The 16,911-nt window shown below is 48.9% G+C and overlaps 3 protein-coding genes across 3 annotated transcripts in view; 1 reads left to right on the plus strand and 2 right to left on the minus strand.

Moving 5' to 3' along the window:
* Positions 1 to 220: 220 nt before the first annotated feature.
* Positions 221 to 5,552, minus strand: atad3 (ATPase family AAA domain containing 3). The gene is made up of 16 exons (XM_069687851.1): positions 5,255 to 5,552; positions 4,664 to 4,740; positions 4,333 to 4,434; positions 4,194 to 4,253; positions 4,044 to 4,113; positions 3,782 to 3,947; positions 3,563 to 3,632; positions 3,100 to 3,255; positions 2,953 to 3,009; positions 2,748 to 2,873; positions 2,543 to 2,667; positions 2,323 to 2,374; positions 2,169 to 2,239; positions 1,914 to 2,081; positions 970 to 1,078; positions 221 to 856 (listed from the first exon to the last, which is right to left on the minus strand). Exons 1-16 carry the CDS (start codon positions 5,439 to 5,441, stop codon positions 407 to 409), a joined length of 2,046 nt encoding a protein of 681 aa, XP_069543952.1. The 5' UTR covers positions 5,442 to 5,552; the 3' UTR covers positions 221 to 406.
* A 1,007-nt stretch (positions 5,553 to 6,559) lies between these two features.
* On the minus strand, positions 6,560 to 11,670 carry mrpl20 (mitochondrial ribosomal protein L20). Its single transcript, XM_069687840.1, has 4 exons — positions 11,278 to 11,670; positions 8,151 to 8,261; positions 7,483 to 7,560; positions 6,560 to 7,394 (listed from the first exon to the last, which is right to left on the minus strand). The coding sequence occupies exons 1-4, from the start codon at positions 11,362 to 11,364 to the stop codon at positions 7,221 to 7,223; spliced, it is 450 nt and encodes a 149-aa protein (XP_069543941.1). The 5' UTR covers positions 11,365 to 11,670; the 3' UTR covers positions 6,560 to 7,220.
* Positions 11,671 to 11,708: 38 nt separating this feature from the next.
* LOC138614395 (succinate dehydrogenase [ubiquinone] iron-sulfur subunit, mitochondrial-like) overlaps positions 11,709 to 16,911 on the plus strand; it is a 9,858-nt gene continuing 4,655 nt past the window's right edge. Inside the window, exons 1-4 of the mRNA XM_069687839.1 lie at positions 11,709 to 11,840; positions 12,586 to 12,746; positions 13,498 to 13,583; positions 13,803 to 13,939. Coding sequence (XP_069543940.1) covers positions 11,724 to 11,840; positions 12,586 to 12,746; positions 13,498 to 13,583; positions 13,803 to 13,939 — 501 coding nt within the window. The 5' untranslated portion in view covers positions 11,709 to 11,723. The remainder of the gene's footprint in view (positions 11,841 to 12,585; positions 12,747 to 13,497; positions 13,584 to 13,802; positions 13,940 to 16,911) is intronic.

Genomic DNA, 16,911 nt, shown 5'->3' on the forward strand with positions numbered 1-16,911 from the left:
TCCCATAATGAGAGTTTGACGTTCCTCCAGGAATCAGCTGTTACTGACTTCTTAAAACAGTATTTCTGTGAAATCGCAACTCTTGTCTCCTCAAAAGCATAAATTATGATGATCAGTATCACTGATGTGTTTTAATCAGTTGTAGAGACAGATTCCTCCACTGACTGATTTCTGAGATAAAATATCTCTCAATATAACAACAATGACAAGTTAGTTTTTATGAAAGCACAGATCATTTAATAGTTTCAACAGAGACACGTACAACATTAATATCTTGTAATCACAGACAGCGTCTGGCTTCCATGTTAAGTACACTTTTACACTGTATACATTATATATTAAAATGATCAGGCGTCAGTGTTTCCATGTGGTCCACCTGCAGACGTAAACCTTTCCAACGACGACTTCAGACCGGAGTTCCGTCCTTCGGAGGAGAGGATCCCGTTTTACTGTCAGTGGAGGCAGCAGCTTCCTCTAAACTCTCTGCTGTCGTCATGGTTTCTGCTTTAGCAGCATCTTCACAGTTCTGTTCAGCTGGGACGGCCCTCTCCCCCTCTGCTGATTGGTCGATGTCTGAAGGAGGCGGCGCACTTTCGCCTTCTGGTTTCGTGTTTGACTCGAGGAGCGGAGCGACGACCTGCTGAGCCTGAGGCGCCTCGCCGAGGGGCAGATTGAAGCCCATCTTCCCGGCGCCGCCCGCCCCCCCGGCCACTGGAGGCGCGAGGCTCCTGGCCGGAGCCGCCTCCTCTCCGTGCAGCCAGTCCATCTTCTGAAGGTGCTGCCTGACGGCGTCGTCCACCCGAGCGTCAATCATAGCCTCGGTCAGGACGCCGTCTTCAGAGGAATACGCTGCCGCCTGGAAGACAACGTACGACACCACGTTTCCTTTACATCAGCTATCAGAGATAAAACCTGAGAGTTCAGATTAACTCTGCAGGTTTGGATCCACAGTGATGACAGGAAACATACCTGCCAGGCCACACCCAGCTTGGAGATCTCTCTTCCTGACATGCCGTCTGCCCGCTTCGCGATCTCAGAGCACTTTTTACTGTAGTCGAACTGAGCCAGCTTCATCCTCCTTCACACAAAACACACACGAGAGTGGGGAAATGTTATGTAACCATCAGTGATGTCACCAACCATCAGTGATGTCACCAACCATCAGTGATGTCACCAACCATCAGTGATGTCATCAACCATCAGTGAGGTCATCGTTGGTTTGTGAACGTTATGAATCCTCCAGTTCAGATTCTGTCCGTCACCATCTTACTAGTTCGGAGCGGTTTGGAGCAGGAAGTGACCATATTTGGACGAGCTGGGGGAGGAGCCAGCGGTGGATCTGACCGATCTGATTGGAAACCTGACGATACTACGTCCCGCCCACCGATAGTTGTAACCTGACTGCACCACAGGCCTGTCAATCAAACAGACACGCCCCCAAAACCAGGTCTTCTTGAATCTTCTTTTCTAATGAATGAGGGATTATTTTCAGATGGACCTCCAGAAAACTAAGAAGAAGGAGTGACTTTAGCTAACAACACCGAGATAACTGCTGGACACATTTTATTCACTTTGGATTTGATGAGAGAAGTTGAATGGGAGTCTATGGAGCCGGAGGCTTTTTGGAGCCGACCTCTAGTGGCACTCGCTGGTATTGCAGTTGAAGACACTTCTGGATCAGAACCATTTTACAGACCTGGAGCTACGAACTCTTTGATAAACAGTCTGAGGTCTGAATGTAATTTCTGTCTGACTTTATTCCACTTCTGGAGCGGTCTTCACTGTGTCCTCCTCTTTGTGATTTATTATTCTGATCCCTGCATTCATGTTAAACTGATCAGACCTAGTGAACTGTCCCACAATCCATGTGTCAGTGTGCAGTTTGTGTGTAGTGGTGTTGTAATGGGACTCACTGCCGCCCTCCAGTGGCCGGCTCCAGCACGTATCTGTCGAAGTAGAGTCGCACTAGCCTCTCCCTCTCCTCTGGACCCGGAAGAGCAAAGTTGACGATCTCATCGATGCGGTCGTTTATGGCCCAGTCGAACTGCTCCGGCTGGTTGCTGGCCAGTACCAACATGAACCTGCGGGGGGGGGGGGGGGGGGGAGACGTCAGCAGGGGAGGATGTTAAAATGATTGTGGTGTATGAAGCAGTTAGAGGATTGTGTACTTGTTGCTCTGCTCTCCGGTGCGGTACAGGAATGCGTTGAGAGTTGCTCTGAGATCTTCACTGATCTTCTCCTGCAGAAACAACAGAGCAGTGATGAGGTGCTGCTGGTGATGTCAGACACTGAAGGCAGGAAGCTTCACACATGCAGACTTACAGTGGACCTCTTACGGAGGAACGCGTCGGCCTCATCCACGAAGAGCAGCAGTCTGGAGCGGGACACATGACACACATCACCTGTTACATCTGCACATTATCTTCATCCATAGTTATTATTATATTTATTATTATCTTCATCCATAGTTATTATTATCTCCGTCCATATTTAATATAAAGGCTGAAGCAGTGTGAGTGTGCTCATGTTTCAGGTTGTGTACCCGCGTCGGCTCGTGCTGGCCCAGTCAAACACTTTGTGCATGGCGGTCACTCCGTCGCGGCCCATCGGTGCGACGTCACCACCGGTCATGATGGCGTAGTCCATCCCAGAATGCATTGCCAGCTTCTACTCAACACAAACAGAAACCCACCAGTCAGTCAGTGTTGTATTTACCTGACCAATCACAGCGCTCGGCCTCCGCCTACCTTGGCGAACAGAGTCTTTCCCGTCCCCGGAGGACCGTACATCAGGATGTTCCTGTAGAGGCCGTTGTTCTGCCTCGTGTTCCTTGTTGCTATGGCGACGTCACGCACTCGCTCCTCCAGGGAGGGCTGAGATGAAGGAAAGCAGCTCGTCAGGTGTCACAGTGTCAAACATCCTTGAATGTGTTTGGACTGTCGGTCCACTTACGCTGAGCACGACTCCCTCCAGGGCGTCCTGAGGTTTGCTCTTCAGACGTTTGGCCGTCTAAACGGTTCAGGACGGAAAGAAAAGTTTTAATAATCAGGTCATGACCTTGACGTCGAAACACGTGCACGAGGATTTCTCATCACCCACCTTCACCGGATGCTTGATGGCCTCGGCCACGGTGAAGCGGGACGTCTCCCGCACCAGAGACGGCTTGCCGAGCCGGGCCTCGATGTACCGGCCCGCCACCGCCGTCGCGTTTCGGGCTGAGTAGACTCCCACGGCTAACAGGGTCAGACCTGCCACCTAGTGATGGGAGGGAGCAGTTACACAACCATCAAACGTCCTTTCCTTTATATTTGTTATTCTTATGATTGTATTCTTCAATTTGTTTAAAAAAAAAAAAGCGGCTAATAAAGGTTAGCGTCGTAGATGTCTTCATAGGAGTGTAACAGAAGAATGATTAACTTGTTTTACCATCTGGATGTGTTGATCTGTACATTTATACATACATGTATCTGTCTTCACTAAGACTCTGTGACACGTTCAGCTCCTGTAATACATGTCCAGTGTGTTCCCTCAGTAAAGTGCAGATGGGGGCGGAGCCTCTCACCGTGGCGGTGACTTTGTCCCAGTCGGACGTGAAGGCTCTGAATCCTTCTCCAAACACGGCGCCGGCCGTCCTGAGAACAAACACACGCTAACGGTCAGACGGCCTGAAGGTGGAGGAACCAGTTAAACGTGACGGAGATCCTCTCTGTGATGGTGTTTAAAACATCATCCCCACGTCTCTCCGTCACCGTGACGACCACCGGACGGCGGGACATCTTACTTGATGGACTCGAGGACGGTCTGTCGGTGCTCCGCGGCCTTCAGACGGATCTGCTCCCGGATGATGTCGGCGTTCTCCCTCTCCACGCGGGCTCGAGCTTTGGTCTCCGCCTCGATGCGCAGAAGCTCGTTCTTGTGTCTCAGCTCCATCTCGTGCTCTATCGTTGCTATAGAAACCACAACACACACATCAACCTGCGCTCCCAACACGCAATAAAGCTTCAGAGATTTCGCCGCGGGCGGATCTGCGGGGAGGTCGGTACCTTTCCTCATGGCCTCCTGCTTCTGCACCGACTCCTCCTGCTTGCGGAGGTTCTCCTCGTTCAGCGCTTGCTGCGGAAAAAGAAAAACATCCATTCGATGCTGCGTCACTCTGAATCTTTTCATACGAAGCTCGGAGGAGAAAAGCTCACCTGCTGCCTCAGCTGGTCCTCGTACCGCTGGCGGGCCAGCTTGTCCTGGTACTGAGCTCTCTGTGACGGGACAGGAAACAACAGCACAACTGAAGCGGCCTGATTTCAGCTGCAGAATAACCGCAGAAGAGTTCCTCACCGCCTGGTGCTGCTTGGTCTCCTCGTTCAGAGTCTTCCTCCTCTCCTCCGCCTGCACGCGGATCTGATCGCCTTTCAGCTGCTCCACCGCAGCTTCGTACTCCTGATGGAGGCACACGGGGACGGAGGGTCACCACGGGGACGGAGGGTCACCACGGGGACGGAGGGTCACCACGGAGACGGAGAGAAGAACCACTGACGACTGAGTTTTAAACTTTAAACATGTATGAATTCTCTAATTATGGATCTGCAGTTTGAACCTGCTCCACTTTATAAACACCTCGTCGTCCTTTTACATTTCAACATGTTTCTATCAGTTGTAACGTCTCTACCTTCATCTTACTCTGGTGCTCCATATGAATGCTCTGCTCCTGCATCCGGGCCAAGTCCAGAGCTTCTTTGGCATGTCCTACACACACACACACACACACACACACACACACACACACACACACACACAAAGTCACATCTGTTAATTCTGTTACATGTGTGTGTGTGTGTGTGCGTGTGTCTGTCTGTGTGTCTGTCTGTGTGTGTGTGTGTGCGTGTGTCTGTCTGTGTGTGTGTGTGTGTGTGTGTGCGTGTGTCTGTCTGTCTGTGTGTGTGTGTGTGTGTGTGCGTGTGTCTGTCTGTCTGTGTGTGTGTGTGTGTGTGTGTGTGTGTGTGTGTGTGTGTGTGTGTGTGTGTGTGTGTGTGTGTGCGTGTGTCTGTCTGTCTGTGTGTGTGTGTGTGTGTGTGTGTGTGTGTGTGTCCTCAGTATCTGAGCTGTATCCCTCCTGACTGGACCTGAACCCCCCCTCCCCCCTCCCTCCCCTTCAGGAGAACCAGACGGGTCCAGGACTCTGACCCATCCGGACCCTCTAAGAACAGTATTGTTAGTCAGATCCTCCTCCGGTGACCCACCGGAACCACCGGACACTTACGGGACTTGTCGAGCTCCTTGGCGGCCTGAGCAGCCCTCTCCAGCCCGGTGGGATCGAAGTTGCTCCATTTGTCCTTGGGTTTATCTCCTCCGCTACCGGAGCCTCCGGCGGGCGGCGGCGGCGGCGGCACCGGCAGACCGGGAGGCGCCTCGGGCTGCCCCTTGTTCAGGCCGAACAGCCACGACATGGTACCGGGACCGGATAGAGCTCAGTTCAGCCGGTTCTGTGAGGAGCAGAGGCTGGAAGCTGCTACAGATCTATCACTGTACTTCCTCACACGCGTGTCACGCCGCAAGCTTCTGCGCATGTGCAGCTTACAGCGCTGGTTCCGGCTGAATGACAGCAACAACGATTGGCTGAGGACGAGTGCTTCTACCTGTGATTGGTTGTCCTTACGGCAGCTTTCAGTAGAGGTCATTCACGTAGCCCCGCCCCTACAAAGGACGGCAACCGCAGAGGGTCAAATCAGATATAACTCAGGAAAGGACACGAATTAAGGTTCTTCTGTTGCATCAGGCTGGTTTTGAAGGTGAGATCACCGACATGCTGTTAAAAGACCTTTACCTCCAGTTTGATCTGAGCAGGAGGCACATAATAAAAACTCTACATCCTGTCACCTGTCCACTAATGTCCTCTACTGTCCTGTTATCCTTCACTGTCCTCCCCAGTGTTCTAATGTCCTCTGTTGTCCTCCACTGTCCTCTACTGTCCTCCTCTCGTCTGGAAGAACCAGCAGTACCTGATAATAAAACCATCTTCTAAAGACAGGACGACAGCAGATTTATCAAAATGTTTAATGAACTCAACATTTACAGGAAAATGTGACGTGATAAAATATTTATATTTACACAAGAGACAAAAAACAAAATCCATCAAATCATAACTTAAGGTTGAATATGAAACTCAGGGTTGCAGAACCTGATAAACATCCTCCTAGGGGGGTTCTGCAGCAGGGTTCTGCTGGGGGGTTCGATGGAGATTCTGTAGGGGGGGTTCTGTGGGGAGGTTCTGTATGGGGGGGTTCTGTGGGGAGGTTCTGTAGGGGGATTCTGTATGGGGGGGTTCTGTGGGAAGGTTCTGTAGGGGGGTTCTGTATGGGGGGTTCTGTGGGAAGGTTCTGTAGGGGGGTTCTGTGAGGAGGTTCTGCAGGGGGATTCTGTGGGAAGGTTCTGTAGGGGGTGTTCTGTGGGGAGGTTCTGTATGGGGGGGTTCTGTGGGGAGGTTCTGTAGGGGGGATTCTGTATGGGGGGGTTCTGTGGGAAGGTTCTGTAGGGGGGTTCTGTGGGGAGGTTCTGTAGGGGGGTTCTGTATGGGGGGTTCTGTGGGAAGGTTCTGTAGGGGGGTTCTGTGGGGAGGTTCTGTAGGGGGAGTTCTGTATGGGGGGGTTCTGTGGGGATGTTCTGTAGGGGGGGTTCTGTGGGGAGGTTCTGTATGGGGGGGTTCTGTGGGGAGGTTCTGTGGGGAGGTTCTGTATGGGGGGGTTCTGTGGGGTTCTGTAGGGGGGTTCCGTGGGGGGGTTCTGTAGGGGAACACTGCAGCAGGTTTGTGGACACGTTTAATGTCTGCCGTCTTGGTTTAGAGAGCAGTAATATTTACAGGATTCATTCGTGTCCTTGAACGTCTCTTCTGAGGAGAAACATCCTGAAAGGCACCAAAACAGAAATCCTTCTGGTGTCGTGTTTTATTTACTGGAGAGACTTTGTTCTGATGGAAACATTAATAATCGGTCTCAGCTGAGACTCGACAACATGACGGTCTGTCCACAGGATGGAGATGCAGGTCCAGCTCGGCCTCACAGAACCGACAGCCAGAACAACTCCTCCCTCGTTATTACTTAAGGTCCGACAGAGATTTATAAAGCTTAAAAAACAAACTCGATAAATAAACTGATCACGGATGACGATACGAAACAACCACAGAAGAAGAGGAGGTGTGTTTGTTGGGCCGTCGGTGGTTAATCCGTCCTTCAGTGGAGCAGGACGACCCGGGAGAAGACGCCCGGAGGCTCTTGGCCGTCGCCCAGCGCGGCGCCGAGCCCTTCCTGCCGCCGAGCCTCGGCCAGCGCCGCCAGCGAGAGGAAGGAGCGCGGCTCGGTGACGGCGAGGTCGCTGAGGACGTGGCGGTTGAGCTGAACGCTGCTCTGTAGGAGGAAAGGAAAAAGAGGACAAGTGAAGCGACAGCGGTGAAGAACACGGCGAGAGGAGCGGCGCTGGACCGACCCGGCCTACCTTGGTGAGGTTGTGCATCAGGGCCGGGTACTTCATGCCGTGCTCCCGTGTTGCAGCGGCGATGCGTGTGATCCACAGCTGAGGACACAGAAACACAAAACAGACCATCATACATGTGCAGGAAGTGTAACATGTTAACAACAGGAGGAACCAGAGGAGATGGAAACATCTGTTCAATTATAAATCCATGTTTTCATCTCATGATCCTGGAACTCATCTGATTCATCTTTGAATCCTTTGGTCGTCATGACGACTTTAACATCTGGACCAGATGATAACACAGCAGGGAGGAAACCACTAGGGCCTATTTCATCAAACAAGACATACAAATAACTCTTAAATCTTAAATAATATATATATATATATATATATATATATATATATATATATATATATATATATATATCCCGCAGACAGGTTTTCAATAATAATAATAATAATAATAATAACATATGAATCCAGGATCCCTTTAATAGAAGTATTATTACAGTGACTGCGGCCTTCACTGCTTCCTATAAGAAGTCTCCAGAGGCCGATCAGAACCCGGTTCTGATTATAATTTGGGTTTTACAGCAATAAGAAGTTTATATTTCCAGACAAAGGCTAGCTGTCAGATTCCTGTCTGTCTGCCATAAATGTCTCCGACCCCGGAAGTGTTCCGGTCTCACCGTCCTCATGTTGCGTTTCTTCAGTTTGCGGCCTTTGGTCGCGTAGACGAAGGCTCTGCGCACCGCGCGCACCGCCAGGCTGTAGCAGCGGTTCTTCCTGCCGCGGAAGTGCTGCCGGAGGAGTTCAACACAAACTTAGCCCTCAAATCAATTCATTAAAAACAAGATTTAAATCTGAGGTAGAAAACCGTCATTTAAGAAGCATGAATACAGAAACAACTGATGATGATGAGATCCTGCATCACTGAACAGATTTATTCTCCTTTGAATGTGCGCGACTAGGATTCATTTTAAAAAGGACAAGCACATTGAATTTCTTGTGAAAAACATAATAATCATAACCAAAAACATTATATACATAAATGTGTATTTGCTAAATCCTCTTAAACATGAACTCTCACAAGCTTAAACAAACCCTGAATATGATTTAATTTAACTATTGTTCTCCTCCTGAGCTGCAGTTTATTTTACTTTGGTTTGGTTTATATTGGCATCCATTTGTGAAATATCTATCTATATGTATATAGATAGATATCTATATATAAATAGATATCTATATATAGATTATATATATATCTATATATACATAGATATCTATAACTATATATATATATATATCTATAACTATATAGATATACAGTGGGTACGGAAAGTATTCAGACCCCTTTAAATTTTTCACTCTTTGTTTCATTGCAGCCATTTGCTAAAATCAAAAAAGTTCATTTTATTTCTCATTAATGTACACTCAGCACCCCATCTTGGCAGAAAAAAAACAATTGTAGAAATTTGTGCAAATTTATTAAAAAAGAAAAACTGAAATATCACATGGTCATAAGTATTCAGACCCTTTGCTGTGACACTCATATTTAACTCACATGCTGTCCATTTCTTCTGATCCTCCTTGAGATGGTTCTACTCCTTCATTGGAGTCCAGCTGTGTTTAATTAAACTGATTGGACTTGATTAGGAAAGGCACACACCTGTCTATATAAGACCTTACAGCTCACAGTGCATGTCAGAGCAAATGAGAATCATGAGGTCGAAGGAACTGTCCAAGGAGCTCAGAGACAGAGTTGTGGCAAGGCACAGATCTGGCCAAGGTTACAAAATAATTTCTGCAGCACTCAAGGTTCCTAAGAGCACAGTGGCCTCCATAATCCTTAAATGGAAGAAGTTTGGGACGACCAGAACTCTTCCTAGACCTGGCCGTCCAGCCAAACTGAGCAATCGTGGGAGAAGAGCCTTGGTGAGAGAGGTAAAGAAGAACCCAAAGATCACTGTGGCTGAGCTCCAGAGATGCAGTAGGGAGATGGGAGAAAGTTCCACAAAGTCAACTATCGCTGCAGCCCTCCACCAGTCGGGGCTTTATGGCAGAGTGGCCCGACGGAAGCCTCTCCTCAGTGCAAGACATATGAAAGCCCGCATAGAGTTTGACAAAAAACACATGAAGGACTCCCAGACTATGAGAAATAAGATTCTCTGGTCTGATGAGACCAAGATTGAACTTTTTGGCGTTAATTCTAAGCGGTATGTGTGGAGAAAACCAGGCACTGCTCATCACCTGCCCAATACAATCCCAACAGTGAAACATGGTGGTGGCAGCATCATGCTATGGGGGTGTTTTTCAGCTGCAGGGACAGGACGACCGGTTGCAATTGAAGGAAAGATGAACGCGGCCAAGTACAGAGATATCCTGGAAGAAAACCTCTTCCAGAGTGCTCTGGACCTCAGACTGGGCCGAAGGTTCACCTTCCAACAAGACAATGACCCAAAGCACACAGCTAAAATAACAAAGGAGTGGCTTCGGAACAACTCTGTGACCATCCTTGACTGGCCCAGCCAGAGCCCTGACCTAAACCCAATGGAGCATCTCTGGAGAGACCTGAAAATGGCTGTCCACCAACGTTCACCATCCAACCTGACGGAACTGGAGAGGATCTGCAAGGAAGAATGGCAGAGGATCCCCAAATCCAGGTGTGAAAAGCTTGTTGCATCATTCCCAAGAAGACTCATGGCTGTACGAGCTCAAAAGGGTGCTTCTACTCAATACTGAGCAAAGGGTCTGAATACTTATGACCATGTGATATTTCAGTTTTTCTTTTTTTAATAAATTTGCACAAATTTCTACATTTCTGTTTTTTTCTGTCAACATGGGGTGCTGAGTGTACATTAATGAGAAATAAAATGAACTTTTTTGATTTTAGCAAATGGCTGCAACGAAACAAAGAGTGAAACATTTAAAGGGGTCTGAATACTTTCCGTACCCACTGTATATATCTATATATAGATGTATAGATATATATGTATAGATATCTATATATAGTATTTTAAGGCAGCTGATACTCGACTGACGTGTAGAGAAGAGACTGCTAATTAAGTAACTGCATGCACGGCTGTCTTGATGCGTGTCGTTAAAGATGACGTAACACTTGACCGTGCAAACACGTCATCACCCGCCTGGAGATTGTTCTGGATGTTCTACAATCAAGGGTGTCAAACATACGGCCCGAGGGCCGGATCCGGCCAGCCAGGGGTCCAGCTCGACCCGCCGGATGACTTTGCCAAGTGTGAAAATTACAGAAAGACATAAATTGCATTTCTCTGAGAATATGGAGGTTTATGAGTACAAACGTTTTGTAATTGTTTTAATCGATCCAGTAATTGCTTCAAAAACAGCGTAAATGTGACGTCTGCTCCGGAGGCAGCAGCTGCTGTGAGGGAGTCTGCAGAGGAGATCCAGGCTGATAAACAGTGGGCTGATTCTGAGTTTTTGGTCTTTATGTTTCTAGTTTATTGTAGAAAGACATTAAAATAGGATTTATCATCCAAAAACCTTCAATGATTTAAACAAAGAGAAATATTGTCGTTATGTCTGCGTTACTATGCTGTGATCCTACTGGTCGGGCCGGATGTGGCCCCTGAACTAAAGGGAGTTTGACGCCCTGGTCTCCATAAAGCTGTTTGTTCAGTGCAGTCGGAGGACAGCAGGAGGACGGAGGACAGCAGGAGGAGCTGGACTCCTCCAACCACCATCACACTCACGTTAAATTCCTGTCGGCACATTGAACTAAAACACGAGATCAGACACGTGAAGCTCCACTGATCCAGGAAGTAGTCGCAGCCTCACCCGTGCATGCTTCAGAACTTCTTGGACCTTCCAGTACCGGTCCGGTCCGCGGCTCCTGATCCAACAAGACAACGTCAGAAACACCATGTTTGTCCTTCCAACAGTCGCACTCCGCTCTGAAGACCCGGGAATGAGGTGACCTCCGCGGGCTGCAGCTGCACAAACACCCGCTGCTCCGGAAGTCCAGACCGGGTGCGCTCGTTTTAAAACCCGGGGAAACAGAACTGGGGAAGCCGCGAAGGAGCTCGTGACGTGATCTAAATAAAATAATCAATTCACGAACAAAGAAGTCTGCGTTTAAACTAAAACTAAAACTAGCAGAAAGACAAAGAAGACAGAGTAAACATCTCTTAAATATCCACTCCGTTTGTGTGAGTGGTTTTTAACCGGGATATGATGGTCAGCAAAACAAGCGCCGTAGTCGAGCTGTGACGCCGCCGCGGTGGATGCTGGGTAGCCGGAGGTGGAGGTCAGAGGAGAGAAACTTCAAAATGTCTGCCGCTGGTCTCGCGTCCTTGAGCCGCTCCGGTGTTGTGGCTCTCCGCTCCCCCGCCGGCCTGCTGGTATGTTGACAGCCGTTAGAAGAAGTTCTCAGTCCCGTTGCAGTCGAGTCTCGGGGTTCCGTCTCTGCTCTGGAGCCCCGGGACCGGAGGTTACGGTTACAGACGGCAGACCGGATGACGTCGGCAGCTTCCGGTTAGCCGGCCGTCTCTGCTAGCTTCAACAGGTTCAACGGTTGAGTTGTTTTAACTTGAAATATAAATATAAATATTTAATATAATATAAATATTAAATATAATATAGATATAAATATTAAGTATAAATATTTAATATAAATATAGATATAAATATGAAATATAAATATTTACTATAAATAGTTATATTAGATATTTACTATAAGTATTTATATTAAATATTTAATATAAATATTTACTATAAATATGAAAGTCTCCGTCTACAACCATCGCGACAGGAAACGAGTTAGAAACACTTGTAAACAAAGTCCAGCTGATCAGACAGTTAAATTATGAATTTGATCAATAATCTTGATTAATATTCTTCATGAAATGTGGACGTCAAACACTCAAATATGTAATTTAATAATCTTATTTAAGAGTTTATTGTTCAGCGAACTTCACGAGGACGTTATTATTATTATTTATAAAAAACTTTACATAATAAACACAAACAACTATTTCCAGTTTCTATTTCTACATGTTGGTAAATAGTTTTAATGTTCTCATGATGTCGGAACGATTAAAACCTGTTAACGTCAACTTCTCCGTCCGGTCTGCTCCTTCGGGTCAGGCGGTGCTGTCTGCTCCTTCGGGTCAGGCGGTCCGGTTCGCCCAGACTGCAGCAGCTCCGGCCGCTCAGCCCAGAGTGAAGCAGTTCCAGGTGTACCGATGGGACCCGGACCGGGAGGGGGACAAACCCCGCATGCAGACCTACGAGATCGACCTCAACACGTAGGTGGCATCTCCTCCTCCTGCTCCTCCTACTCCTCCTGCTGCTGATGCTGCTCCTCCACCTCACTCTCCTCCTGCTGCTGCTCCTCCTCCTCCACCTCCTCCTCCTCCTGCTGCTCCTCCTCCACCTCCTCCTGCTGCTGATGCTGCTCCACCTCCTCCTCCTGCTGCTGCTGCTCCTCCTCCTCTTCCTGCTGCTGATGCTGCTCCTCCACCTCCTCCTGCTGCTGCTCCTCCTCCACCTCCTCCTCCTCCTGCTGCTCCTCCTCCACCTCCTGCTGCTGCTGCTCCTCCTCTTCCTCCACCACCTCCTCCTCCTGCTGCTCCTCCTCCACCTTCTCCTCCTGCTGCTGCTCCTCCTCCACCTCCTCCTTCTCCTGCTGCTGCTCCTCCTCCTCTTCCTCCACCACCTCCTCCTCCTCCTCCTCCTGCTCCTCCTGCTCCTCCTCCACCTCCTCCTTCTCCTGCTGCTGCTGCTGCTCCTCCTCCTCCTCTTCCTCCACCACCTCCTCCTCCTGCTGCTCCTCCTCCTCCTCTTCCTCCACCACCTCCTCCTCCTGCTGCTCCTCCTGCTGCTGCTCCTCCACCTCCTCCTCCACCTCCATCTGTTCTCTGATCCTCTCAGAGACTCTCAGCTTACTTCAAAACAACAGTCCAAAATGTTCTCCCCTCTAACTCCTCAGGGGACGTATTCCCTTCACGTTGAAACCTCCTTCCTCCTTCCTCCTCTGACTGCTGCTGTTTCTTGTAGTTGTGGTCCGATGGTCCTCGACGCGCTCATCAAGATCAAGAACGAGATGGACTCCACGCTGACGTTCCGCCGCTCCTGCAGAGAAGGTCGGTAACACGGCGGCTTCAGATCGACCCGAGCGGGAAACGGTGAAATATGAAATATTAGTGAATTAAATTATAAATAATGAACGTTGAGAACGAACCGACAGAAGTTTGTTGGTGAATCAGGTATTTGTGGATCTTGTGAATCAGGTATTTGTGGATCTTGTGAATCAGGTATTTGTGGATCTTGTGAATCAGGTATTTGTGGATCTTGTGAATCAGGTATTTGTGGATCTTGTGCGATGAACATCAACGGAGGAAACACGCTCGCCTGCCTGAACAAGATCGACACCAACCTCAACAAGCCGAGCAAGATCTACCCACTACCCCACATGTATGTAGTGAAGGACCTGGTCCCTGTAAGTACACACAGAGACACAGAGACACACACAGAGACACAGAGACACACACAGAGACACACACATACACAGACACACACACACACACACACACACACACACACACAGAGACACACACACACACACACACACACACACACACACACACACACACACACATACACACACACACACACACACACACACACACAGAGACACACACACACACAGAAACACACATACACACACACACACACACACACACACACACACACACACACACACACACACACACACACACACACACACACACATACACACACACACACACACACACACAGACACACACACACACACACACACACACACACACACACACACACACACACACATACACACACACACACACACACACACACACACACACACACACACACAGACACACACACACACACACACACACACACACACACACACACACACAGACACACACACACACACACACACACACACACACACACACACACACACACACACACACACACACACACACACACACACACACACACACACACACACACACACACACACACACACACACACACACACACACACACACACACACACACACACACACACACACACACACACACACACACACACACACACACACACACAGAGACACACACACACACACACACACACACACACACACACACACACACACACACACACACACACACACACACACACACACACACACACACACACACACACACACACACACACACACACACACACACACACACACACACACACACACACACACACACACACACACACACACACACACACACACAGAGACACACACACACACACACACACACACACACACAGACACACACACACACACACACACACACACACACACACACACACAGACACACACACACACACACACACACACACACACACACACACACACACACACACACACACACACACACACACACACACACACACACACACACACACACACACACACACACACACACACACACACACACACACACACAGAGACACACACACACACACACACACACACACACACACACACACACACACACACACACACACACACACACACACACACACACACACACACACACACACACACACACACACACACACACACACACACACACACACACACACACACACACACACACACACACACACACACACACACACACACACACACACACACACACACACACACACACACACACACACACACACACACACACACACACACACACACACACACACACACACACACACACACACACACACACACACACACACACACACACACACACACACACACACACACACACACACACACACACACACACACACACACACACACACACACACACACACACACACACACACACACACACACACACACACACACACACACACACACACACACACACACACACACACACACACACACACACACACACACACACACACACACACACACACACACACACACACACACACACACACACACACACACACACACACACACACACACACACACACACACACACACACACACACACACACACACACACACACACACACACACACACACACACACACACACACACACACACACACACACACACACACACACACACACACACACACACACACACACACACACACACACACACACACACACACACACACACACACACACACACACACACACACACACACACACACACACACACACACACACACACACACACACACACACACACACACACACACACACACACACACACACACACACACACACACACACACACACACACACACACACACACACACACACACACACACACACACACACACACACACACACACACACACACACACACACACACACACACACACACACACACACACACACACACACACACACACACACACACACACACACACACACACACACACACACACACACACACACACACACACACACACACACACACACACACACACACACACACACACACACACACACACACACACACACACACACACACACACACACACACACACACACACACACACACACACACACACACACACACACACACACACACACACACACACACACACACACACACACACACACACACACACACACACACACACACACACACACACACACACACACACACACACACACACACACACACACACACACACACACACACACACACACACACACACACACACACACACACACACACACACACACACACACACACACACACACACACACACACACACACACACACACACACACACACACACACACACACACACACACACACACACACACACACACACACACACACACACACACACACACACACACACACACACACACACACACACACACACACACACACACACACACACACACACACACACACACACACACACACACACACACACACACACACACACACACACACACACACACACACACACACACACACACACACACACACACACACACACACACACACACACACACACACACACACACACACACACACACACACACACACACACACACACACACACACACACACACACACACACACACACACACACACACACACACACACACACACACACACACACACACACACACACACACACACACACACACACACACACACACACACACACACACACACACACACACACACACACACACACACACACACACACACACACACACACACACACACACACACACACACACACACACACACACACACACACACACACACACACACACACACACACACACACACACACACACACACACACACACACACACACACACACACACACACACACACACACACACACACACACACACACACACACACACACAC

Source organism: Brachyistius frenatus, unplaced genomic scaffold (genome assembly GCF_029030835.1).
Source record: "Brachyistius frenatus isolate BFR_SWC_R1_liver_20210118 unplaced genomic scaffold, ASM2903083v1 Contig_495, whole genome shotgun sequence".
In the NCBI taxonomy this organism is placed as follows: domain Eukaryota; kingdom Metazoa; phylum Chordata; class Actinopteri; family Embiotocidae; genus Brachyistius; species Brachyistius frenatus.